Raw genomic sequence first — 25,422 nt, 5'->3', positions numbered from 1 at the left:
TCGTTTCCAGAGTTTATTGCATTATACATGCGACCAGAACATGCACAGAAAGGACAGGTTGTTGTTGTACTTCTACCAAACCACAGATGCACCACAAGGGAAGGCTACAAGGCATAAGTCGTCAATATTCCATCTCACCAAGGACAATCGCTAAATTCATTTGCGAAAAGATACATTGTAATGTGCTTTTTTAGTCCCCCTCCCCCCAAAGCTTGTGGGTTTTCTTAATCTTTTTTTAAATATATATGTAATTTAAGTACTTTTAAGTACTGGATGTATTCAAAAACGCCATGAGATCATGGACTAACCACACACACACAGACCTTTTGTGTCAGGAAAAACATGAAAAAGTCACATTGCTGGATGGAATGAATGAACTGATGGATGCTGTACAGTTCCAATAAGTTAAGACCCAAATGAAAATGCGCAGTAATAGTTACCCTGCATTACGATGAAAAAAATAATAAATTACACGTGCTAGTTTTTTTTAATATATATATATATATACTCATAGGGATTACAGATCACTTGCAGCACGAACAGAATGACCCCAAAGTCACATTCTAGCAGGAAACAAAACAAAACAAAACAAAAAACAAAAGAGCAATGAAGGTTTTTGTTGCCGCCTTCCCAGTCCTCCAGCACTCGGCCCTGGAACGCGGTGCCCCCTCTCCGATCCTGGCCTCCGACGGGCCTGGGACCTAAGAGAAGGTGAGGTTGGCGGTCAGTTCTCGGATCCGGTTCTCTCGGCTCATCTTCTTGAGTTTCATTCGGCGGTTTTGAAACCAAATCTTGACCTGCCTGTCGGTGAGGTTAACGCTCTTACTGATCTCTAGGCGGCGCTCGCGGGTGAGGTACATATTGAACAAGAACTCTTTTTCTAATTCCAGCGTTTGGTGCTTAGTGTAAGGGCACCTCTTCTTTCTGCCACTCTTTGCAGTGAGCCAATTGCTGGTTGGAGTATCAGACTTGATTTCCTCTAACAAAATTAAAGGGAGAAGAAGAAAAAAAAATCAAGAATTTTTTTTTCTCAGGCTTTTCAAATGTACCCTTGGCCATGACCCTGCTGGCAGCCAGGCCGCTTTGGGAAATGCTGGTATTAAACATTACTCATATGAGGTGGGCCCTGGAAGGGATTTGTAATTGATGCCAGATTAGTTTAAATGCCCAAAATGACACGATGGGCGGGTACTCTTGCCCTCCGTGTCAGGGTTCTCTCTCTTTCTGTCTCTTTCTCTCTCAACTTTCTGACCTGCACGGAACATTAGTACAATAGTAAACTTTCAGGATCTCCCCAGCAACATTCTAAGTGGGCAGCTCATAACTGGGCTGGAGTGAAAAAAAGCAAACCAGAGCCTGAACAAGACTACCAATCCCACTGCTGCCTCACATCCCCAAGTCTGCCACTTCTTCCCCACTTTTCCTGCACAGGCGGGGAGCCCCACAACCAGGCTTATAGTGGCCCTTCTCTTTCAAAAGATAACCAAGGAACCGAGTACACCTTCTCCGACCTGCCTGGGCATTGTACTCCCCAGAATTTCTTGCATTCCCATTCCTTCTTGTCCCCACACAAAAGCATTCCCCCCCACCCAGAAATGTGGCTCCTTACTGTGGCCCACCTCTGGACACTGGGGGAGAGGCATAGGGGCAGGGTTCCTTCTCAAAAAAGCCAGAGCCCCTGGCTCTTTGCCCCAGCCTGGCCCTAAGGCTGGCCTTGCCGGGGTGGGCCCTGCAGATTCCATCCTTCCCCCCCTTCAGCCTTTGCCCCTTTTGCAAATGGACTGCAAAGCTTGCGGCACTTTCCCCAGACAAAGCCAAGGTTACCTAACCCCGCAGAGGCTGGGAGCCCTCTTCCCCAGCCCAAGCGCCAACCAGCCCAGTCATTTCGTTCCCATTGCCGCCCCCAAGCTCGCAGGATGCGGGGTGCATACACTTGAACACGAACACGGTGCCTTGGACCACCTTAAAATCATCGTTGGGTGAAAGGCAAAGCTGGGACTGCAAATCTGAGAAGGAGAAAGGAGGTTCTGGGGCCGTGTTTACGAGCCGCAGGTCTCATTTGCCCTCTTTTGTTGCATTTCAGGTCTAGCTCAGGAAAAATAAACCCGGCAAGCCCTTCCTCTGCCCAGGCGCCATCAGCGTGGGGCCAGGACTAGCCAGGAGGGCCAGGGCAGCCGGGGAGAAGCGGGGACCATCTCGAGACTGAGACTGCCCCTCTAAAAGCCAGGAGGAGCAGCACCTGCCAGTCGGCCCCGCCTCAGCTGCCCGGGCTCGACGCTGGGCACCCAGGCGCTCCCTCTCTGCCGGTTCCCGGGCTGCACGCCCCGCTGGGGTGGCAACTTGCTCATACCGACCTTTGCTTTCCTTCTCCTGTACTTCGGGACTGGACACGGAGACCTCAGCCAGGCAGCTCCTTTCTTCCGGAAGGCCGCCCTTGGCCTCGGGGCTCTCCACCTGGGAGACTTTGGTGGGCTCCTGGCCGCTCACGGGCTCGTTCATCTTCTTTTCCATCTGCAGCTGGGCAGCCGAGAGCTGCGGCTTGGCCGCGCCGCGAGGGTTGAGCTGGAGCATGACTGTGGAGCTGCCTTCGGGGCTGTTATTGTACTCTTGGGTTTTCCCGGTGGCGTAGGTCTGACTCAGTCTAAAATATCCAGGGACAGGAACCTCGGGGTTCTCAACGGGACAGGACTCAGGGACCAGCCTCTGGTACGAAGGGACCTCAGCAGAAATGAGTTTGTTGCGCTTATCAGAATACATGCAGCAATTGGATTCTTCCTTAATGTTGGTGGTGAAGGAGCAAGTGGGGACTTGCTGTGTAACAGGTTGCTCTATTCGACAAGATCTGTTCGGGTCTGTCCAACTGTCTACTTGAGGTATATAAGGATGCACATTCATACCCATATTTTGGTGGTTCACTTCTCTTTTGGCCAGAGACGGGAGCAGTCCACAGGTTTGCATTCCATAGGTCCCCATGTCTGCGCTAGGTGGTGGCATGTACATGCTGGCGCTGCTCGAATAAAAACTGTCACTCCTGCAGGCACTGATCAAGGAATCTACTAAAAAAGTATTAGCAGCAGGAGAGCTGTTGGGAAAGGACATTTTGGGGAGGAATTTGAAGAAGAGAGATTGTGTCCTTTGTAGGCTGACATCTCTAGGAAAACATTCCCCGTGTAATTGTGGATGCCTCTGCCGACCACATGACAACCAAGCCAATGAGATTTGAAAATGGCCTTGAGCCGCAGCCTCCTCGCAGGTCACGTGCTCCGGAGCCCGGCCGGCCGGCCGCGTAAGCACGGACAACAGCGACATCTACTACGCGGCCGCGATAGTGCGCGCTGCAGACAACCGGCCCGGCGCTCTCCGGCGCCCGCCGGCCTCCCCGGGGCTCGCTCCGCCGGCCGGCCCCACTCGGGCCCCCGCCCCGGCCTCCGGGCCCCGCTGGCGGAGGGAAAGGCTCGGCCAGAGGGGCGCCCGGGAGGGAAGCCGGGGCGCCGGGGCGCCAGCGCGCAGGAGCACTGCCCCGCACACACCCGGGCGGACGGCGCCCGGGAGCCCGGGGCGCGGGCGCGGGCGGGGCGGGGCGGGGGGGCCCGGTGGCTCACGCTCTCCCGGGCAGCCTGGGAAGGTGAGTCGGCTTCCCCGGGCCCCGAGGCGCCCCACCCCCGGGGGCCACACTGCAGGGCGCGCTCGCCAAGACGCGGCCAAGTCCCCGCGGGGAGCGGAGGCGAGAGGGCGGCGAGGGCTCAGAGGCCAGGCAGCTGGCCAGCCCCGAGCCCCGGCCCCGAGCCCCGAGCCCCGGGCGGCCCTGGCGCTGTCCGGTCCCGCCTCCGGCCCGAGGGGCTGCGGGATCCCGGCCCCTCCGCGCCCCGCCGGGGCTGCGAGCCTTCGGCCCTCGGAGGACCCACACCCCGACCTCTGCGGCCGGGCCGCTGGGAGCTTTCAGCCCGGAGACAATCCCTCGCCAGCAGCTGGCTGTCCTCGAAAGCGTCCCTCCGGTTCACAGCGGGAGAACCACCTCGAGGTTTCCCTCCCTACACACCCTGATAATAATGAGCAGAGAGGAAGGAAGGAAGAGAAAAAAGATTGTTTTTCAAAGAGAGGGGGAAACTCTCGCCCTCGGACTCCAGAAGTTTTAGAAAAATGACTGGGCCGAGTAGGGGAGAGAGAGAGAGAGAGAGATGCAAAGGTGTCATTTGGTTCTTCTGCAAAAAAAAAAAAAAAAAAAAAAAAAAAAAAAAAAAAATGTTTTCCTTTTATGGATTTTGTAAAAGCATTGGTTTCTGACAAGTGCAAGGTACAAAAGGTTGTGGAATTTATTAATACATATTAAGAAGAATCAGGGCGATCAATAAAATTCTCATCTACATTCTTGGGCTACTTGGTAATTTTCTTGCTTCTGAAGGTTTTTAAAGAGTTATACCCGCTGTTGCCACACACGGGAAGATATTTTATTAACAAATCAATCGAGACTTTGTAAAGGATAAGATTAATAGTTAAGATTTAGCATAATGGCGTTCGCTTTATGAATTATTGAAAATTATACTATTGATTTTTCCCCTTCGCTACCAACCAAGAAGGTCAATTTTTGTTTTAACACAAATCGTCAAATAGTAAAAGCTATACTTTTGTCAGGAGTTGAGTTTTATAGTTTTGGACAATTCCTAAAATTATTTGACACCGGTTTGCTTGGGTGAGGGGAGGGAGTAAAAAAAAAAAAAAAAAGGAATTGGGAGATTCTTGGTCCTCTGTTTCCTTTGGTGACGGAAAGTTCTATAAAGAGGATTTGGTCTGGGGTTGTGGTCGAGCTCATTAAAGAACAACCACCATCACCACCATGGAAACTCAGAGTTTTATGAGAAACTTCTCCAACAACTTCCTTTCTTGTTCTCTGGTTGCAGGCGGGTGAGCCGCCCTTCGGAAGCCCCGGCCTCGGGGCAGCAGCGGGGAGCTTTAACCTTGATTTCCAAAGGCTTGCCCGGGTTGAGGGGCCGGGCCAGGGCACGGGAGCCATCCCCGGGCTTCCCAGATCCCCTTCCCTGCACCCGAGAGACGAAAGGGGCCCCAGAAACCCTGATCGTGAACCAGTTCTCTGTCCGGGAAGGCGTCTGGGCTCTCTTCTCCCCACACTCGCCCTGTCATGGGCTGGCCTTGGATTTCAGGCCCAGGGACTGAACTTGTGGGCAAATTGGGTTTCCGCCTCAGCAGAACATTTCTTTGGAGCCCGATGCTCATTAAAGCGCCTCGGCATTCTGCGGGGGGAACCAGGAGCCTGCTCACTCCTTCACAAAAACCTTTTCCAACAAACCCTCTGTCCCCCCTCCCTAAAAGGACTCTCCCCTGGCCTGGTGGAAACAGGCGCTGAACATTATTTTCGGCCTTGGGACCGCTTTGCCTGTCGCCTCGAAGTGCCCTCGCCCAAACAATAACCCCTTTTAAAAAACTCCGCGGTGGCAATGAGACAGACCTTTTAAACCTTTACGCAGCTGTTCAAATACAACATCATTGTCAGGTTAAAAGCCTGGCGCCTCTAGCTGCTCCGGCTGCAGGATGCCGGCCGGCGAAGCCCGAGGTTTAAACATTACCTTTCCGTAGGGGTGGCTGTTTTTAAGCTTGAAGATGGGGTGGGGGGGGTGGGGCGCGGGTGAGGAAGGCAGGAAAAAAAAAAAAACAACTTTTGCCTCTGGTCTGCTACAGTCCTGTTCAAAGCTAACAGCCACTGATCAGCACCCCAAAAATGGTTTTATCAGACGGTGGAGATCACGATCCCGGCCCCAGTTAAGCGTGCCCAGGGCTGGACAAAGTGCCCGCTGCACACGCTCTCGGCAGGCGCCCTGACGCCAGCCTGGCGCTCCAGGACGGTCGTCCCTCTGCATCTCAGCCAGGGGAGCTGCCTGGAACTCGGCTGTCCAATTCTCCCTATCCCACTCGTGAGGCGGGACTGTTCAATCTAATCGGGAATTTTATGCCCATCAAAAGCCCTTTCATAATCTTTATTTATACATGAAGAAAACATTCAGGCTAAAACCCAGCCATTCCTCGCGGAGCGGGTAGGTCTGCGGTGAGCCAGTACAAGCAGGATCTGCCTTCCGAATTTGGGGGCCTTTCTGTTTCAACTCTCAGTGGCTTCAGGCTCTCAGTCACCCTGACATTAGATCTGGCTTGAAGTGGGTCTTCTTCATTCACAGAAAATATGTGTATTGCCTATAATTTTGAATCTATTATCACTAAATTCTATTTTATTCTTTCTCAAATATCTGCCTTCAGACCAGTTCCCTGAGGCCAGAGACTCCAATGTTTCAGAGAAATTTTATAATAAAAATGGAGCAAAATAGAAATAATACAAGAGAATGATGTAGACCTGGGAGGATGGAAAGTTTGGCTGAGACTCTAAGGCTAGGATGAAGCAAATGGAATGAAAAGGCAGTGCCTTCCAAGGCCAGCCTGTATTTTGCTTACGAGTATTTAATGTAGCTGCATAGCTGCTGTTTTCGATCATCTTTAGATCAGTTGGAGCAGTTACCATTAATAATAAATCAATATTGCACTATAAAGGAGATGAATATCCATATTTGTACCAAGACCTCCTTCTCCCTGGCACAGCTCTTTTCCGAGAAAAAATTAATAGGGTCGCCTTAGCAAGAAATTAGCATTTGTAATCAAGAAGTGGCCTGCATCTGCGCTCCTCTGTCACCAGGAAGAACAGTGACCCTGGGCCTGAGTAGACCTGAGGACTCCTAGGTTTGCCCTGAATTTGGGCCCTTAGTGGTCTCAGGGCTGTGCCATTCTTTGGGGGCAGAGTGGATGGGGACGAATTTTAAAGGCTGCTTCCCCAGGGAGCCCCTCCAGGTTGCACTGTGCACCTTCCAGCCAATGTGAAAAGAAATCAAGGGGGCAAATGGGCAGGCTGTGGAAGCCACCACCAACCCAGTGAAGAGTCTGTGGGGACGGTGCAAAAGGGCTGGCTGCTGGGGAGCCTTTTTCAGTTACAGACACAAAAGACTCCTACTTGGCGCACTTTCCCTCCACCTCAGGATCGGAGACCTTGGTGACTCAAGAGACATGGCCTCGCTCCTTGAGCCCCACCGGCTCTGAGCAATCAGGAGGGGTCGGGTCTGCAGCCCCCCAAGTCCTGGTCCGATGCTCTGTCCTTCCTCAGGCCCATCTTGGGCGCTGCTGGCAGGAGAGGAACCGCAGACTGCTGAGCACCCGTTGTCTGAGGAAGGCTGCCAGCCAAGGCCAAGGGGCCCTCAGAGGCCACACGCGCCCCTGCTGCACCCGCGGGAAGAGGAGCACAACGACATCTGGGGAGGAGGGCTCTCTCCCCACCTGGCCTGAGACCCAGGTTAGGCTCTGAGAAATGTCGCTTCATGGCAGCCAAGCAGGACCCGCGGTCAGACAGGCGGGAGCCACGGGGGCCTGTGGGGAGCACCTATGCCTCTGGCTGGCGCCTCACTGGGGGGCTCATGGCGCCCCAGCCTCCACTGACGCCGATGCCAGCTCCCAGGGGTGGGCTCAGGGCCTTTGGTCCGGGGTTTGGAGAAAGGAGACAGAGGCGGCAGAGCCGAGGAGGCCAGCACTGGTTCTGGGGGTTGCCGGCGCTTCACGATGAACTTCGGGCCAGAAGGGACGGCCACCCTCCCTTAGAACCGCCCGCGTCCTGGGGAGCCTCTCTCTTGGACGGAGGATGGTGACACGGGCCCTCCCCAAAGTCCGGGGCTGCGCGGAAGGGGCGTGGGGGGCTGGCAGGGCTGCAGGGAGAAGGCTCTGCCAAGAGCTGGGGCCAAAATCACATTCTGTGCTCCAGTCCCGCAGGCGGCCGCGCAGAGCGGCCGGGCTCCTGTCAAATGCAAAGCTCCGTGGCCTCAAATGCAATCCCCTTTCTAAGCCGCTTTGCCTCGCAGTCCAAACGCTCCTGGGCCGGCCTGCGGCTTCCCGCGGCCGCGCCAGCCCAGCCGGGCCCAGACACCCCAGCTCAGGGTTCCGCCGGCGCCTCTCGCTGCCGGTACCCCCGGGTGCCGGGCATGGCCGGGGTGGGGGGCACTCCCTGGCCCACAACGACCCCCTCGGGCCCGACGCGTCTCATGTTCCCTGAGACCACACCAAGCTAAATTGCCGGCGCCCCGATCTGTCTTAAACAAAAGCCTTTTAATCATCCCCGGCGGTCGGTCGGTACAAGGCGGACCCTGCTTTTGGGGAGGAGCTGGTCCTACCCTCATATCGTTCTCCATACTCAAACCAACAAGAACATTAATTTCCCTCATTGAAACAACTCGCAGTGGCATGACCTATTTCGAAATGTACCTATTAGTCTTTAAAAAAAAAAAAATCTCTCCTTGACACCACCAGGCTATGGCAAGGTATTCTTTGCAACAGCGTTATCTTGGAGGGGACAACGATTGGGTGATTGTCTGTTTCAGGAATCCGGGTAGCTCCCTTTTCTCTGTCTATACACAAGTTCGCACACCGTGGTTGCTTAGAACAAACAAACAGCAAACAAATACTTAGTGGCCGCCTGTTACTAACGGGCTGAGATTGCCTATTAGAATCACTATTGGAAAGATAGGGTACCGCGGCCTCTGCGCCAGACGCGGCTTCTGGAACGTGAGCACGCCCCCGTGTGGCTCTCCAAGGCCATGCAAACGGGAAATGGTATCTCTTGGTTCGGCTTACCCAAGGTGGTGGACACACAAGCTTGCTACATTTAGACGCAGTTAAAAAAAAAAAAAAAAAAAAAAGATAGATGGAGAGAGAAAGAAATAAAGCAGTTTTAAGCTCCTGCAACGATCATACTACTAGGGCATTGACATTTTAACGGACGCCCAGAATTCCACACAAAGGAATCCCCTTCCGAACGAAATTATTCGATTGTAGGCTTTGTTTCTCTTGCCATTTTCACCAAAGGTTGAGGGACACTTTGGAAAACAATATAAATATTTTCAGTTTTGTAAAATGAATATTTTCATATTCAAAGAAAGTTCGGTAATTTATCTGACGGGGTAGCATTTTTTTTTTTTTCAAATATAGCGAAGCTGTAAATCTGACTAGAGCTTCCTCTTTCAAATGCCTGCTTTTAAAGCCATGGTTTTTCATTAGAGCAAAGGGGATTGCTATCTATGACCCCCCCCTCCAAAAAAAAAATCCACCTCAGTATATATACCATCTGTATTTAAAAAAAAAACAAAAACATGCTGGTAGACACTTAAATCTAACCAGTATTTTAAAAAGAAGTCAAGTGCTATTGAATTACACAAATGTTTGAAGGGAAATTAAGGTTATTGATCCTGAAATTAAGGCATTTGCTTAGATTTATGGTGAGCCCCTGATATGATGCTGTGTGGTCATAAATGTATGTGGGGGTCTGGAGGTGTGTAAGCATGTGTGTGTGAGAGTGGGTGGCGGCTGAATATCACAGAAGAACCTTAAGGCGCCTAATTATTCAGAAAGGTTAAAGGTGATGACCTTGACATTTTGGAAGTTCAAAGGCATACACTTATGCACTTATGTTTTTCCTCCACCCCCCCCCAAACTTTGGTAATTAAAAAAATTTTGCATTTGGAAATGCATACCTCCTCTGCAGATGCATGGAGTACTGTACATCTTATGGATTTTTTTTTTTTTTTTTTTTTTACTTTGGGCTTAGAAGAGGTTAAGAGTCATGATTCACTTTACTTTTTTCAGAGGGAGAGATGCTTTTCTCACTCCTACAGTTTATTGCACATTGCGGAAATCTCTTTTGGGCCCACCAGAAGGTGTATAATATAACCCAATTAAGCTGTTTAGAACTTTGGCTTTTATGGTGTTGTCTAGACAGTTCAAGGTTTTGTAAACAGCCTGGCCTGGCCCTGCAACATAAAGTGCAGTTCAGCCCCCACCACATTCTTTAACTTGAAGCGATAAATGCAGTGAGAAGTGGGTCTGCAGCCTCAGGCCCTATTCCAGGGAGGGGTCTTCCCTTCTCTGCCGTATGCCTGCTGTGACACTAGCAAGGATCCCAAGCCCTCTCCCCACTGGTAACTTCCTTTTTAGCAAACCATTATTTTCCATGAAGGTTTCTAATTTTGGCTGCTTTTTTTTTTTTTTTTTTTTTAAGGGACCCTGGCTCCTTGACATCTTGTTAGGAGTAAATTTGGATTTTCTAAAAATTTTTTAAAAATGGTTTTTGTCTTTTCAGAAATTCCAAGTTCACTACACTGGGAATGGGAGGAAGAGACTTCCTTCTTAAGGTTCCTGCTGCCCCAGCCTGATTGCCTGGAGAAAGCAGCCCCAGAATGGCTGGGTTAGATCCTCAGTTCAGAAATTCATCCCTGAAGTGATTTTTAACAAATCAGTGTAGCCTAGAGAGGGTGGGAGAGAGCTACTCTCATTTCAGCAGGATTAAAGAGCATTTCACTTGATTTTCAGTTGCATATGGGAGAAGGTTCTGACCACTAAAATACCCTAATCAGACACTAAACTTCTTTAAAGAGGAAAAAAATCATATAGTGTGTTCAAGCTGCAACCTCCATTTTACTAGAAACCATTTATTCACACAAAACACAGTGACTTATGCCTTGATACGACAGACCAAAGATACATTTCCCAGAGTTTAAATAATCTGCATTCACCAAGGGGGATGGCCGGGTCCCTTAAACTCAGAACAAAAACAAGTGCCTTCCAGCCCAGCGGCCTAACTCTCTACAGATCCCACAGCGTCCCCACGGGGACTCGGAGGGAGGGAGCGAGAACAACAGCACATTGGCGGTAAAATTGTAAAGGGACGTTTGCATTTACCATTTTCCCCTTATTAGGATCCATTCGGCCAAGTCCCCGGCCTCGTCGGCAGGCAGCAGTGGTCGCTGGGAGGTCCCGAGTTGACCGTGGGAAGGAATCGTGGAGTTCCACAGAGAAGAGGCGTCATTAAACCCAAGGACATTGGGCCTGCCGGGGGCAGGCTGGTGGGGAGGTGGGTGGGTGAGTGGGGCTCTGGGAGAGGGGTGCTTCCTGGAGCTCTCAAAATAAGGGGTTTCCAGTGAAATACTGCAGACGGTCTCTGTTCAGTTTCTTTTCTTTCATTCTACGATTCTGGAACCAGATTTTGACTTGCCGGTCAGTGAGGTTGAGCATCCGAGAGAGTTGGAGTCTTTTCTCTTTGTTTATGTACACGTTAAAGAAAAACTCGCGTTCCAGTTCGCGGATCTGGTACTTGGTGTAGGGACAGCGCTTTTTCCGGGACCGCTGGGGGGCCACTGCAAGGCAAAGAGACCAAGAGGTGAGAGAGGCGGCTGACTGCCCACCCCCGGCCGCCTGCCCGCCGGCCCAGGCCCGCGCGAGGGCCAGGCCTCGGCCCCGTTGGGGACGTCCCCTGCCGCCACTGAAAGGCCCTGCCTGCGTCGTGGGGGATGATATATGGGCGGGCACAGGAGAGAGTGCGGGCGTGGACGTGTGTTCACGCCAGGACACACACACACACACACACACACACACACACACACACACACACACCCGTGGCACGGAGGTGGAGAAGCGGAGCGCGAGGCCGGCTCGGAGTTGGAACCCGAAGGGAGAGCAACCCGAGCGCGCCCAGGCATCTGCTCTACTCCAGCCAGCAGCGCGCGTCAGCCAGAGGCTTGGACAAAGTCCAGTTCGGGGATCTCCCCACCCCACCCCCCCTTAAAAGCAGGAGGCTCGAGTGTCCACACTCACAAAGTGGCTTGAAATCTCCCCCCACCTCACTCCAAGCTCTCCAGCACCGCCCCCCCCCCCCAAACTGGGGAAAAGCTCTCTCCGGCGATCAACGTCCCCTTCGAAGTCTACCTTAAGCCCACCTAAATTGGTTTCCTATCGTAAACACACTTTACAACGGCCCGGGAAATCTTATAGGATGTATAAACCCCTTCGAACGCTTATAAAGTGGCACATAAAACGGCGCGAGCACAGGGAGGCCCCCGCCGCCCCCCCGCGCCGCCCCGGCCCCGCCGCCCACCCCGCGCCGCGCGGGAGCCTACCTGTGCCGCCGCTCTTCTCGGCCCCCGCCTCCCCCGGGGGCCCCTCGCCGTCGCCGCCGCCGCCGCCGCCGCCGCCGCCGCCTTCTGCCGCCCCCTTGGGCTCCGGGCCGGGGGGCGCCTTGGCGCAGGGGCTTGCCCCGCCGCCGCCAGCCGCCGTCTTGGGGTCGCCCTTGTCGGCAGCGCCCTCGGGCTGCGGCGGCGCGGGAGGCGGAGGGGGCTGCGGCCCGGCGAACGGGGGCCCGGGGGCAGCCTCGTAGAACTGGTCGAAGCCCTGCGGCAGGATGCCGTTGCGGCCCACGGCGCTGTAGAAGTTGGAGGCGGCGCCCGCGGGGCCGTGCGGCGGCCCGGGCGCGGCGCACACCGGCTCGGGCGCCTTGAAGAGCACGTCCGGCCGGCGGCCCGCGGGAGGCAGCAGCTCGCGCTGCATGGCCGCCTCCTCGGCCGCCGCCGCCGCCGCCGCCGCCGCCGCGGCCGCCGCGTAGTAGGGAGCGTAGCCCCCGGCGCCGCCGCCGCCGCCCCCGCCGGGGCCGCCCCCGCCGCCGCCGCCCCCCGCGCCGCCGCCGCCGCCGCCGCGGTACGGCCACTTGGCGCGCTCCAGGCCGTAGTCGCGGAAGGCCACCTCGCGCACGGGCTGGACGTGCGGCGCCAGGTTGGAGGAGTAGGGGAAAGTCATCTGGCAGGACGACGGCTGCGACAGGAACGACGGCTTGCTGGCGAAGTCCGACGGGGCCACGTAGTAGGCGCAGCCCGGCAGGTACATGCTGGCTGCGCTCGGGCCGCACTCGTCAAAGTCGTTCATGGCTCCGCGGCGTGCGCGCCGGCGAGCCCCGGGCCGCTCCCCGCGCCGCCAACCTGAGCCATCGATTGCACAAGAGGCTTGGGCCAGGATCAACTAAGCAAAAATCCCCACCGGGCGCTGACGTGCAATTCATCTTGATTGATTCTGGTGGTAATTATGTCACGTGACGCCATGGAGAGAAATGTCCTTATATCTATATCAGCTCTCGCCAACACGCCCCGGGACGGCTCCTGGCGCCGAGACGCGCGCGCGCTGGGGGCGGACCAGTCTCCCTCTCCAGCCGGCGCTCCCCGGGCGCCCCCTGACCGGGCTGAGCCGCAGGCCGGTCACCTGTGCGCCGCCGGCGGCCGCCACTGCTGGGTGCATCTGCCACCGCCCGGCTGGGCCGCCCGCCCGCGCCCGCCCGCCCGCGCCGCTTTAAGTACGCGGACCGAGGCCGGCGGGGAGGAGGAGGGAGGGGGAGGAAGGGGGAGGAAGGGGGAAGGGAAAGGAGCGGAGAGCAGAGGGGGGAGCCCCAGCCCGGGGCATAGGGGACTAGGTGTGAGGTTGTGAGGTTCCCACCCCCACACCCCTTCCTGCAGCCGCTCCCTCCCCCGCGACGCCGCCACCCTCTGCAGCTCGCCGGTCAGGAGCTTGTTGCTTCTTGTTCAAGGGGCGTAATTGCGCCACTCTCGGGGCGCACGGAGCCCTGATTTACATATTTCTTAGCCCTGCGCCTTCAGCGCAGAATAACTTGGTCCTCTCCACTCCTGACCCCCGGAGCGCGGGTGCCAGCCTCGAAAACCCCCACGCCAAAACCGTGCCAGGAGCTCACCCAGGCCAGGGCCTCGGTGCCCGGTCGGACCTTTCGCCCTCTCTCCTCCGCTCTCTGTTCCCGTCTCTTTTTCTCCTTCCCTCCTTTCCATTCAGTCTTCTCGCTTCTTTCTCGCCTGTCCTCTCTTCTCCCGCTCCCTTCTCGTGTTCCTTCCAGCCTTCTTCCTTCCTCTTCCTTTCCTCTGCCTATCTCTGTCCCCTGATGCTCTCTCTTCCTCTCCCCTAGCTGTGTGCCACCACCCCTGTCCCCTCTCTCCCTTTCCTCTCCCAAAGCTAAAGCTAAAGCAAGGAGGAAGTTCAGACCTCGGAGACGCCCGGTGGCCCTTCTAGAAGCTGGGGGGGTCTGGTGAACAAAAGGATCCGGAGTCCTCCTCCTCTAACGGAGCCTGGCCTCCCACTCCCCACCAGCCCCAGACCAACTGTGGGCGCCTCCACCCTCCTCACCCTCTCTGCTTTTTGGCCTGGACCGGGACCAGCCCGCCTCACAACCAGCCCCTTCCCTGCGTCGGAGACCCGCCAAGGCCTAGGCATCCACGCCGCCGGCTCTCCCCTGGGCTCCTGCGGTGCCCTTGGGCCCGCATGGTCACTTCGGGGGTGGGGGGGAGCCCCCGGGAGGTCCGTTGGCCCTGGGGAAGGGGCGGAGTGCTCTCAGCAGCTCTTTCCTCCTGGCTTGAGCCTCTCTGCAGCACTTGGCCCTGAGAACCCCCCATCCATGTGCCCCAAGGCCTCACTTTCCTCCAAGGCCGCCGTCTCCCTCTTTCCTAGCCCTGGGGGCCAGGCGAGGCCTGGACTCCCGCCTGCAGGAGAGCCGGCGCTTTCCAAAGGTAAAATCAGTCTCTCGGAAGGAAGCTCCCCAAACCCGAATCCCAGAACCGAGGTCAGGAATCAGCCCTCTCCCCAAGATTCCTCTGCCCAGGCAATCCCCGCACTGGGTTCTGGGCCTCAGCCCTACGCCCAGGGTAGGTGGTGCGGGCTGTGAAGCTGGTTCCCTCCCTGGCCCGCCGCCGCAGTGCCCGTGTGGCCAGCTCTGCCCACCGAGCCGACAGACAGAGAAAGGGCGGGTGATCCGAGCTCATATCTATTTTCTGGCCGCTGTGCCCCCCTTCTCTTTTTCTCCTCCCTCCTCTTCTCCCTCCCACTCTTCCTCCGCCCCCCTCCCACCTCTGCTTTGCTCGGAACACTGCGCAAACAGGTCCGTGGCGAGTGGAGGCCAAGGAGGCTCCCCCGCCCCAGAACTGCCCACCGTCTCGCGCACCCTCCTCCCGCCTGGCACCCGCGCCCCGATCCCCGCTCGCCCCTTTCTCCTCCGAGCAGACCGCCGCGCACTTATCTGCCTCCCATCTCCATCGCCCGCCCCAGCCTCTCCCTTTCGGGCTCGTGGTCGACGCCCCTGGATCTCTCTCCTAAAATGGCTCCCCGGACACTGCACACTGGCCCTGCGGCAGCTCAGGACCCAGGGCAGCGGCAGCGGCCCCCCCCCCCCCCGCCCCGGCGGGTCTTTACGCATCTGGGAGTGCGCGTAATTCTCGCACCTTCTCTTTGCACAGGGTGGGGCGCGGGCAGCGCGCTGCCCCCAAAGCGGAGCCTGCTGACCGCTGGAGAGGGAAATGGGGAGGACGGAACCATTCAAGTTCAACGACATGGCGATGGCGGCTCGGGCTGGAGCCGCGCTTTGGCGGGGGAGGGCGCGCCATCTGCAGCGGCGCGCGGGTGCACCCGGGAAGGGGCCGCCGACCCCTCTCGGCTCGGCGGCGCGGGCGCCCGCCCCCACGCCCCACCTGGGGCTTCCGTTCCGGGCCCAGCCGGCTTCGGCCTGCGGCCCCCAGCTCCCTCCGCGACCCTCACCCCCAAACCTAAGGAAAAGCGCAGCCCCCCGCCCCGCGCGCCCCGCGAGGACCTACCGTGGAGCCTCCGGCGTTGTGGCCTGGTCCTTGCCCGCGCGGCCCCCGCTCGAAGCGTGCGGAGCGCGTCCGACCCTCCGGCACATCCAGCTGCTCCGCGAGCGCTCGTCTCCGCGCAGCGCCCAGACGCGATGCGGTAATTTTGAGCCACCCAAGATAAGACACTAACTTGACCTTAACTTTGTCAGGGCGCCCCTGGTATCTGGAGAACGTGAACAGACACTGTCTGGCAGCTCTCGTAAAAGCTGACTGGGGAAGGGATTCTGAGTCATTTCATTTATTGCCACTACAGTTCTGCAAGAAGGCTTTTCCTCCCTGCCAAACTTTAATTATTTATGCTCTTTTAGGAAACGAAAGAAGAGGAGAAACGCGAGGGAAAACACCCAGAGCCAGTCCCTTCCCTGCAGAGCCTTCGGAATGGGCTCCCTAAGTCAAGTGACTGGAGAACAAAAATGTGGGGAGATCACCTTTGTCCAAGGACGGTCGGACAGGCGCGGTGCCCCCCCTCCTCCCGAGGGGGGGTGATTGCAGCTGGGAGAGGCGGGGTGAAGAGGCACCCCCCCCCCCGCAGACATGAATATTTACAACGGTTCCGGATTTCTCCTCCACCCGCCGGCCTCCCGGAAGCCTCCCCAGCCCGCCTCCCTCGGGGAGAGCCCCCAGGCCTTAAGAGTCCCCCGGTCGGCCCTCTGAGCTTGCAGCTGGTTGAATGCCAGCCGAAGCCATTTTTTCTCCTTTAAAACCCTTCTTCTTGGTCAAGAGGCCTGCCTGGACTGCAGCATTTCGGAGGACGCATTTGTCTTTGTGCGAGGGAATGTTGAGCACTCAGATTTCAGCATCATTTCTCTCCGCGTTTGTTTCTTAGGAATTTCGCCGCGGTTCCAAATCCCTGCCAGGACCTTGGCTAGGAAAGGAGAGAGGACACCACCGCCTTTGTATTTGTGCAGATCAGTAAAGGGGACAAATTTGAAAAAACACTGCTGAAGCCCCAACGGACAACCGAGATTTTGCACTTAGAATAATTTCAATCTCTTTGGGGAGTGGTCTCCATGAATTTCTCCTCCCACCCCACATCCCAGGCTAAAGAGAAAAAAACGTGATGGTTTAATGGCATACATTGGAAAGAACCAGTCTCTCTCTGTTATCCCAGGGCCTGCGTCTAAGTCCGGTTTCCTAGTCCTTTACCCAGCCCTCTGGACCTATAGTCTGCGTGTGGCCTCCGCCTTTGTTCTGCTGTTTTGGGGGAGAGACCCAGCTCCAGGTACCAATACCTCTCTGAGCCCCATCAGGTGAGAAAACATTCCTGAAGATAGGGCCTCTGCAGCCTCTTGCTTCTTCCCCCACCCCAACCCACCCTGCCCCCACCATTATATTTTTCTTAAAGGAACTGTTTAAAAAACATTTTAAAAAATACACATCAAAATGTATTTCAGGAAAGGGGAGTTGGAACCCATGAATACTTGGTATTAGAGATTTAATGGTTTTGCTAATTCTTCCACTTGCTAAAAGCCAGCAATTGTCTAGTTCCCATTTCAAAGCTAGCTGGAAATTGAGATCTGCAAGAGGATGGTGAATACTGAGCAGGTTTTTAACTTTCCCAGCCTCAGCTAAAGGCTCCTAAGGCCTGTGGGGTGCAGAGGCCACATTTCCCAAGGAAGCCTACTGGGCTCCTGGCAGAGATGTCAGTATGGAGGATTTCCAGCGGGCACAGCCTGTTCTAAAGAAGCCTGACCAGGGAGACGTGTTTTGTATTGAAATCTGAGGAGCCTCATATCTTGACAGCAGCCCCCCACCCCCAACAGCAAGCCTTAAAGTTTGAGAATTTAGGCAAAATACAGAAGCCCTGGCCAGCAACAAGCTGAGAGTTCACTTACTGTGGGAGACACACTCAAATCTGCCCACAGTCCCCGCACCTCCCACTCAGATGTTTCATGCACATCTTGTTCATAGGCTTTTATACACCATTTTCTGACCGACTTGGAAGCCATTTTCTCATTTAATGAACAGTCAACACCTGCAGTGAAACCACAATCAGGAAAGAAAAACGAATTTGGTGCCCTCAAATCATTAGGAGGGTATCCGAAACGTTTTGAAAAATTGACATCAGTCCCTTGACACCTTGACTGGGACCTGGATATTTATTTCCACTCAAAACATTTCGATGTATCTGATATATACAAGCTCTTGGGTTGTTGTTGTCGTTGTTGTTTAACAAAATCAAAACAACAGAAACCATGCACAACAACTATTAGATAGCAAAGAAATTGCAATTAGTCAACATAAACTGAGGTCATTTGGGTGGAGGCTTGGGGCTCTCTGTGAGGCGCCCACTCCATATCTTAAGGCCTAGTCCTCCACTGAAAATAAATCACTGGACTTCGGGAAGGAATCTTCAACTCTTTGGCTGTCATACACCTCAGTAGGAGTTGGGGGGCGCTACTTCTCAGAAGGAGAGGGAAAAGGGGCAGGGGTGTTAGAAGGAGCTTGGGGGGGCCTCCTTCAGTTTCACTGAGGGTAAGCCAGGACAACCCAACATATGCAAAACAACTCCATGTGGCATCAGGAACCCCAGCTTCCAGAAAGCAAGCCCAGCAGGGCTCAGGGCCTTACCGCTCCAGCTCCATCGAGGGAAGCCAGCCATGGCCTCAGAAAAGGCACAGTGGCTGAGGCACAGAAAGGCCCCTGGTGGAGTTGTCCGGTGGTGAAAAGGGTAAGAGAGGGGAACTTCTCTCTATTTGGTCAGAGTAGCGACCAGGGGCTGAGAATTTGAGGGGCCTCCTTCTTTGCCCCCTGACTGGTGGAGGAGCTTTCACGTCTCCAAACGGTGGCCCATTATTCTAATTCAAGAAAGACATGTCTACACCTCTACCCACCTCAACAGGGAGGTCATATTTACAGCTGGAATGTAGGACACCCCTGTCCTTGCTCACTGCCTTCTCCTCCCCTGGATATTTTTCCCACCTCCTAGTGCAACCCAGCCTCAAAGCAGATTAGCAGCTGTCCTCACCAGAGCTGAGTCCAATTACGGAGTGCAGGGCTCTGGCTTAGACATGTGTGAGGAGACAGGAGAAGTAGGAGAATTTTACCAGTCCTATCTAGAGATGGCAGTTCGCTAGGTCCTGGAGCCTCCGCCTCCCTGCCCCAATCCCTGGGAAGGAAGTATCCACCCCATTCTGTCCAGCTGGAAGGGCCAGCCCAGCCCCAACTCCGAGGTATCTTCGAATTTGTCCGGCCACACCGTCCTTCCTCTCCCCTCTCCTCCCAAAGTCTGAATATCCAGGGTGGCTTTTGTCCTCCCAAATCAGCCAGGGCAGACAGGAGGGGGGCGGTGCCCTTTCCTTTCTCCAGAGCCAAGTTTCTGGCTTTGCTACAGGGGGCTTTGGCGGCAAAGAGACCCAACTGTGCCTGCAGCCCTTTCCTACTTCTTAGAAGTTCTTCCCAAATTCAGTTCCACTCTGAGCTCTAGAGAGGTGCCTGCTAAATTCAAAAAGGGCTGGGAGAAGAGGAAAGGGAGTCTAGGTGGAAGCAGAAATCCAAGTACAAGGGTGCTAGGGTGAGCCGCCATGTAAATACCCCAGAGGAGAGCTAGGACAGGTGACCCCAGGCCCCCACTCAGGAAGCCCCAAGGCCAAGGTTATACTGCAACTTCTGCAGGCTCCTCCCAGAGAGTGGGAAGCGCAGAGGCCCAACTGGCCAGGTCTCCAAGTCCTCTGCTGGCTTCTGGGGCTGCAGACTGAGCGGGAGGGTACTTGGGACGGAGGAGCGAAACGGCGCGGACAGAAAAGCCCCCAGTCCCGGCTCTTCCGTCACGCCAGGCCTCGGCCGGCCTTAAAGGGCAGGCCTGGCCAGCCGCGGCCACGCGGGGGGTTAGTACAGCGCCAGCGCCTGCTCGCGCAGGACCACGCGCTTCTTTTTCATACGCCGATTCTGGAACCAGATTTTGACCTGCTGGTCGCTGAGGTTCAGCCTGTTGGACAATTCCTTGCGCTTCTGGCGGTTGATGAATTCGTTGAGGAGGAATTCGTTCTCCAGCTCCGCGATCTGCTGCTTGGTGTAGGGTTTCCGCTTCTTGCGGGTCCTCCCTGGGGCCGCCCCCCACGGCAGGCCTGCAACACAGCCCCAACCCGAGTCAGCCTGTCGCCTGCCCGCCCCCAGCGGCTCCCTCCCCCTGCACACTGTCCCCTGCACCCCCCCTGGCCACCCAGCCCAGCCCAAACTGGCCCAGGGAGCGTGGCCACCGTTTACCGTCGGGCAGCGAAGGTCGCAGGCAGGAGGCGACGCCCGCCGCCTGCACTGTCATGTTCAAGTTGAGCGGGCCCTTGGCGTCGTCCTTGAAGCCGGCAGCGCAGGGGGGCCCCTCGAGCAGGGCCGCAGAGCCGGCTGCCGCGCGGCCCACGCCCGCGTAGTCGTACTTGGCGGCCTTGAGAGCAGCGGCCGCGGGGGCCAGGCCAGATTCGGGGACGAAGGGCGGCCGCGCCCGGCCACGCTCCTCCGGCCCGGGAGCCACATCGGGCGCATAGAACTTGGCCTGCTCTTCGGGTCCGTCCTTGGCGCCCAGGGGCTGTAGGCCAAGCGGGCCGGAACCGGCCAGGTAGGGCTGCGAGAAGCTGCCGAAGGCGGTGGCCCCGGCAGGCTGCGCTGGGGCGCAGGAGGCGGGCGCGGTGGCCCAGGGCAGCGCGCCTCGCGGGTATGAGATGGGGGGGAGCGCGGCCAGCTGGCCGCCATTCGGCCGCAGGTTGGAGAAGTAGAAGGAGTCAGGCGACTGCAGATTCAGAAGCGAGCCCACGTAGCCCGCTCTGTAGAGACTGCGCTCGCACATCTCCAACAAAGGGCTTCGGCTGCGCTCGCAGCAGTATTTAGTTACAACCGGGAATAAGAGGACAGGCTCAGACGATTGGACGAAACTTTGCCTGCAGGTTCTTCAAAGCCGGTCATTTCAGCACCGCCTACATCCCCCGACCCGTTTCCCCCCCTTCAGGGTATTATGATAACACCCGCAATATTCGATGGCGAAGGACGAGGCTGCCAGTCAGAACCCAAGAGCGTTGAGTGAAGGTGAAGCCACTGGGAGTTTCCGGGCTCAGCTTCTGGAGCTGGGGACATTGGGTGCCTTTGCCCGAGTGTCCCTTGGGATCCTTCTTGGTCTTGGTTAGCTTTGCACTCCCCTTCTCCACCGGCTACCTGGGCCAGGCTTGCTTCCACCAGCTTTAAGTTGCAGCTAAGGCCTTCTCCAGCACTGTGTACCTCTAGGCTTGTACGGAGAGCCCACCGTGTGGTGGGGCCACGGGCTGTGTCCCCTAGGCCTGAGCAGTGCTACTCCTGCGCCGATTCCTCCCCACCCCGTCACCCTGGAGAGGACTCTGCACTAGTGGTCTAGCAGCGGAGACCCCCACACTGCCTGGACCCGGCACAGTCCAAGAGGTTTGCTGATGGAGGAGGAAGGCATCACAAACTCTGCCCAGGCTTGGCTGCCAGGAAGGCGCTTTCACACCAACTCTGGTGTGCTTCTCCATGGCCAAGCCTTCGGCTCCCAGGAAAGCTGCGGCCGTCCAGGTCCATGGAGAATGCTGGCCCCGGGAAGGGGCAGCTGGATTGGCCAACCGTGGCCAAAGGCTACATTCCTTTTATCGCCAGGAGTCACCTTGGCGACTACGTCCTGCCAACCACAACTCCAAGCTGTTGGACTCCTCTGCAGTGGGCAGAGCAGGACGAGAGCTCCCGGGACCCGGTGTGGAAGGACGGAAGAGCCAGAGTCATTCGGGAAGAGCGGGGCACACCGAGGCAGCAGGCCAGCGGGGACGGCCGGTTCGGGGTTCCGGAGGACAGGGACGCCGCTGGGGCCGCTCTCCGTCGCCGGCAGCAGTGCGGCGGCCTCCGGTTTAGTTTGGCCAAGGGGGCTCTGGGTCCTCCTCTCCCGCCTCTGTCCCAAGAACCCCAGCGACCGCGTGACTGGCGCCCGCCCCAACCTGCAGCCCGCCTCGCCGGTCCCGAGCCAAGCTGGAATTGGTTAGACCGCCAGCTCGGCGCGGAGACCACACAGGCGCCGCCGGAGGGCAAGGCTGACCACCGCGCTGCGACTTTATTGTGTGAGTTATGGCGACCAATTGGGCGGCTCTGGGGAACGCCGTCGGTCTCTTCCTCCCGCTCGAGGGCGGGGGCAGGGGGTGGGGATGGGGATGTCCGGGACTCCTCGGGGTTCTGTCGGGCTTTCCTTGGGAGCTCAGACCTACAGACCAGGACTCCCCTCCTCGTCCTTGGGGGTGGCGGGTGGGGGATGTTGGGGGGTGTAGGCAAAAGCTGCGACCTCAGTTCCTAAGGATTTAGGGGATCCAGGCTCTCATTGGGGGAAACGCTCCCCGTTTTCCAGGGGCTACCGCCTCCCCAGGGATCCCCGCAGGCTCCCGCGGCCTCAGCACACAGCGATGCTCGGTACTTCCAAGTGCAGGGGTGTCTCCTCCGGACCCCGAGGCAGCCGCACAGCTGCAGCTTACCCCTGGGGACTAGAGATGTAAAGGAACTAAGTGAAAACCAGGCGAGACCAACTCGACTCCCTCCCTTTCTGCTTGGCTCAGTGGTGCCCAGGCGCCCCACCTCAGCGCCCGGATTTAGGATTTCCGAGGTCCGGCAGGCCGAGCTGTGCGCTGGGAGCTGGGGGCGGGGGCGGCGGGGGCGGCGGGGGCGGCGGGGGCGGCGGGGCGGGGCCGGGCGGGACGGGGCGGGAGGCTTGGCTGCAGAGCTGGGGGGAATATTCGGGAGAGGATCTGGCCGCGCGGAGCTGAGCCGCGAGCTCTGCCAATGCCGCCGACCGCCCAGGAGATGGCGAGCGAGCTCCACGCCTGGCGCCGCGCCGCCGCACGGTCAAGATCAACAGTGAAGGGCGGCACAGCCGGCCTGGGGTCGCCAGCCCGCGCGGTCACGGCCCGCTGCCAGGCCCCGCCGAGCGTCCCTGGAAGCCGGAGATCGTGGCCGCACGGCTGGCCGGGACAGCGGGGCCAGAGGCGGCCGGCAGGCTGCCAGACCCGGGCAAGCGTCGCGGCCGCCCCTTTGTCTGGCGGTGCGTCCGGGCCGCAAAGCCTCCCTCGCTCCGCTCACGCGGACGCGCGCGGGCCTCGAGTCCCCAGCGGCGGCGCCCGGAACCCGCCGGGCCCCGGAGGCGCCCTCCGCGCGGCCTCGCAGCCTCCACCCGAAGGAAAGGCCGCTCTGCCGAGCCCCCTTCGCCCTGGCGCCCCCGGGCCTCCCGCCCGCGCCCCGGCCACCCACCGGCCCCTCCACTCCCTCCCAATTCGGAGTACAAAAGGAATGCATATAAATAGCAAAGCCTTCATCTGTTACTGATTTAGCCATCAATTCAAATTCCACCGGAGAGCATTGGAGCAGTTTTGATCTTCAGCAAAACTCCCATTTCTCTTAGGCGGAGGGGAGCTGACCCGCAAGCCTCAGATGGAGGGGAAAGCCTCGAGGCCGCCCCGGCCGCCTGGAAACCCTTAGAAATGGACCTGGGAATGGAGTGCGGCTCCGGAGTCCGGAATTTACGGAGAAAAGGGGGGGGGGGGGACATGAGGTTGGAAAAAGAAGGGAAAACAGGCCCGTTTCACATGAAAGCCCATCTCGTGAGGAAAACGGAGAAAATGTTAGAAACGCTTCCAGAAAGTGGAAGGTCGGGGTCGATGTGTCCCCATTTTCAGGGGTTATTGCTTCTCCAGGTTGAATCATAGCCCGTTCTGTCCCTTTCTCTCTCTCTGTCTCTGTCTCTCTCTCTCTGTGTGTCTCTGTCTCTATCTTTTAGTTAAAAACGAAGTTGGCGGCGCACAGGCAACCATCGGTGCAAGACAGGAGAGACATCAAGCCGGGCCAGAGAAAACGAAAGTAGCTCTGGCCCTTGGGTCTCTGCGCTTCCTCCGCAGATGCACCAGGGAGCCCTCCCGGGAGAAGAGTTTACATATAGTGTGAAGTTTTAAACATGCGTATTTAACTTACACACCAAAAATTTAGCAAGCACTAAATGAATCCATTTAGTGCCTGGGCGCCTACGACCATGAGGCACCCAGTTCCTCAGCGGCCATTTCCCCGAGTGGCCAAAAGGCCTCGAAAAGAAAGTTCATGGTGCCTAAAAACTGCGCCTCGAGGTTTAGGGTGTGTAATTATGGTTTCAGTCCTCAGATGCTGTTTGGAGGCTGCTCGGAGAAGGCGATAAGGGATCAGCCTGAGATGTTTCTTTTTCAACTGCCAAATATGGCTATGTCTAATTTCAAGACCTTCCAAGAGTAGATATTTATAACCGTCTTTCTAGGAAGAACACCTTCAAGCGAGCACAATTTCGTATACCCAGACACAAACATACATGTTGATTTAAAAAAAAAAAAAGCTATTTGAATAAAGTGATAATATTGAAAGAGAAGTAAAATTTTATTGGAGATGTTTTTTTTGTCTGGTAAAAAATACCATTTTAGACACCACAAATTATATTCTCATTTAAAGACATCACTACTTATGTTAAAGCCACAGGGAAAAGGGCAGAGACGGGTGGCGGAAATGGAGTGGAGGCTTCAGAGAGTAGAACTGGAGTTGAGGTTTCCTTCATCTATAGGGAACATTGTAATGTTCAGGACAACAAGATTTTATAATAAATAAGAACACGAGAGGTAACACAAGCTTGGAAAAAGAAAACAAATATAGAAAGACACAGAGGAAACAAGAGAGTTCTGTTTATTTGCATCTCCCTAGGAATAAAAAAAAATGATTTTTAAATGCCTGAAGCACTGCACACATATCCCAGCTCACAGACATTGCATCTACAAAAATAATCTCTCAGTTGTATAAATATGCAGCACTTTAAAAGTAGTTATTTGTCATCACTTTTAGAAACATCTTTTTTTTTTTAAATCTTGAACTTTAGAGCTCCACATTTTTCATATTTGTTAGCTGTTTTAAAACAAAAGGCTCAATACATTTGTTTAGACAGTCAAGTTCTTCATTGGGTTCTGGATTAAAGTTTCCACCCATGGCCACATTGATTCAGTCTCTTTCAGGGGACCGACGAGATCCCCTCAATTCTAGTCCCACAGACCCAAGGTCAAGGAGAAGGTGTGCATTTATCCCTCCACGGATCACTCTCACAATTGCAGCCATTTAAATATCTGCATCGAGAGCTGGGGAAATGAAGGCATCCATGAGGACACATTATTTTCAAATTAAAGATTATAAAAGCACAAATCGACAAGGTATACTAAACATATATAACTACAACAGCAAATGAAAGACCCAAAGTAGGAAAGATTGTCTTCATTCCAATATCGATACAAACCCTATTTAATAAGGTAGCTGCTTTTAAAGCCATCACAGTACCTCCAGCGGCCTGTTTTTAGACTTTCCCAGTGACCCTAGAGCACTGCCTGCCCAGAGCTGTTTCCACTTGCCTCAGGGTGACTGCTGAGAGCTAATGATTAAATTGCCCAATCACAGGATATGAATGACTGCAAATTGTACTTTCCTAATAGATTATGAAGATAATCAGTGCTGGAAACAGGCATATGAAGTGACTCAAGAAAATAAGACCCTAAAATCATAATGGCACTTCTGAAATTCTTGTGTGTGTGTGTGTGTGGAGGGGAGGATTATTAAAAAAAAATACTTCAAGTCCTTTATACTGGCCTGGAGGGAGAAACAGAACATTAAAAACATCATTTTAAAAAAAACCTAGACAAGAACAAAATCAATAATAAACAAGTAAGAAACAGAACTACAAAGTCAGGTTGGGCAGCAAAAGGTTTTAGAGCCAGATAAGGGGAAGAAAGAAAGACAATTCACAAAATTTGCCATCATTGGCAGGGAGATGGGGGGAATTAAATACATATTCAAGTCTTTCCAAAGGTCTTTTGGAGACAACTGAAAGCATTTAAACTCTCTCTGGCCAATCTGGTCCACA

At 55.7% G+C, this 25,422-nt stretch overlaps 3 protein-coding genes across 4 annotated transcripts; all 3 read right to left on the bottom strand.

Moving 5' to 3' along the window:
* On the bottom strand, positions 1-3,518 carry HOXD10 (homeobox D10). Its single transcript, XM_025994256.2, has 2 exons — positions 2,355-3,518; positions 1-979 (listed from the first exon to the last, which is right to left on the bottom strand). The coding sequence occupies exons 1-2, from the start codon at positions 3,307-3,309 to the stop codon at positions 702-704; spliced, it is 1,233 nt and encodes a 410-aa protein (XP_025850041.2). The 5' UTR covers positions 3,310-3,518; the 3' UTR covers positions 1-701.
* HOXD11 (homeobox D11) lies at positions 845-13,242 on the bottom strand. 2 transcript variants are annotated; one of them, XR_012000330.1, is made up of 3 exons: positions 11,985-13,242; positions 10,771-11,225; positions 845-979 (listed from the first exon to the last, which is right to left on the bottom strand). XR_012000330.1 is itself a non-coding variant. In XM_072752010.1 (2 exons), the coding sequence occupies exons 1-2, from the start codon at positions 12,781-12,783 to the stop codon at positions 10,990-10,992; spliced, it is 1,035 nt and encodes a 344-aa protein (XP_072608111.1). In that variant the 5' UTR covers positions 12,784-13,242; the 3' UTR covers positions 10,501-10,989. The 2 variants fall into 2 exon arrangements, 1 of the variants encoding a protein (XP_072608111.1); XM_072752010.1 differs by lacking the exon at positions 845-979 and having other exon boundaries at positions 10,501-11,225.
* A 6,122-nt stretch (positions 13,243-19,364) lies between these two features.
* HOXD12 (homeobox D12) lies at positions 19,365-20,316 on the bottom strand. The gene is made up of 2 exons (XM_025994257.1): positions 19,743-20,316; positions 19,365-19,603 (listed from the first exon to the last, which is right to left on the bottom strand). The coding sequence occupies exons 1-2, from the start codon at positions 20,314-20,316 to the stop codon at positions 19,365-19,367; spliced, it is 813 nt and encodes a 270-aa protein (XP_025850042.1).
* Positions 20,317-25,422: the final 5,106 nt, after the last annotated feature.

Source organism: Vulpes vulpes, chromosome 3 (genome assembly GCF_048418805.1).
Source record: "Vulpes vulpes isolate BD-2025 chromosome 3, VulVul3, whole genome shotgun sequence".
NCBI lineage: Eukaryota > Metazoa > Chordata > Mammalia > Carnivora > Canidae > Vulpes > Vulpes vulpes.
The sequence above is the reverse complement of the archived record's forward strand: the minus strand, read 5'-3'. Positions and strand labels throughout refer to the sequence as shown.

Excerpts from the sequence above, each read along its gene's own strand:
- HOXD12 (XM_025994257.1), bottom strand. The coding sequence starts at position 20,316 with ATGTGCGAGCGCAGTCTCTACAGAGCGGGCTACGTGGGCTCGCTTCTG. Across the intron at positions 19,604-19,742 it reads GCGACCTTCGCTGCCCGACG|GCCTGCCGTGGGGGGCGGCC; the intron begins GTAAACGGTGGC and ends GCTGTGTTGCAG.
- HOXD10 (XM_025994256.2), bottom strand. The coding sequence starts at position 3,309 with ATGTCGCTGTTGTCCGTGCTTACGCGGCCGGCCGGCCGGGCTCCGGAG. Across the intron at positions 980-2,354 it reads ACAGGAGAAGGAAAGCAAAG|AGGAAATCAAGTCTGATACT; the intron begins GTCGGTATGAGC and ends TAATTTTGTTAG.
- HOXD11 (XM_072752010.1), bottom strand. The coding sequence starts at position 12,783 with ATGAACGACTTTGACGAGTGCGGCCCGAGCGCAGCCAGCATGTACCTG. Across the intron at positions 11,226-11,984 it reads CGAGAAGAGCGGCGGCACAG|TGGCCCCCCAGCGGTCCCGG; the intron begins GTAGGCTCCCGC and ends TTTGCCTTGCAG.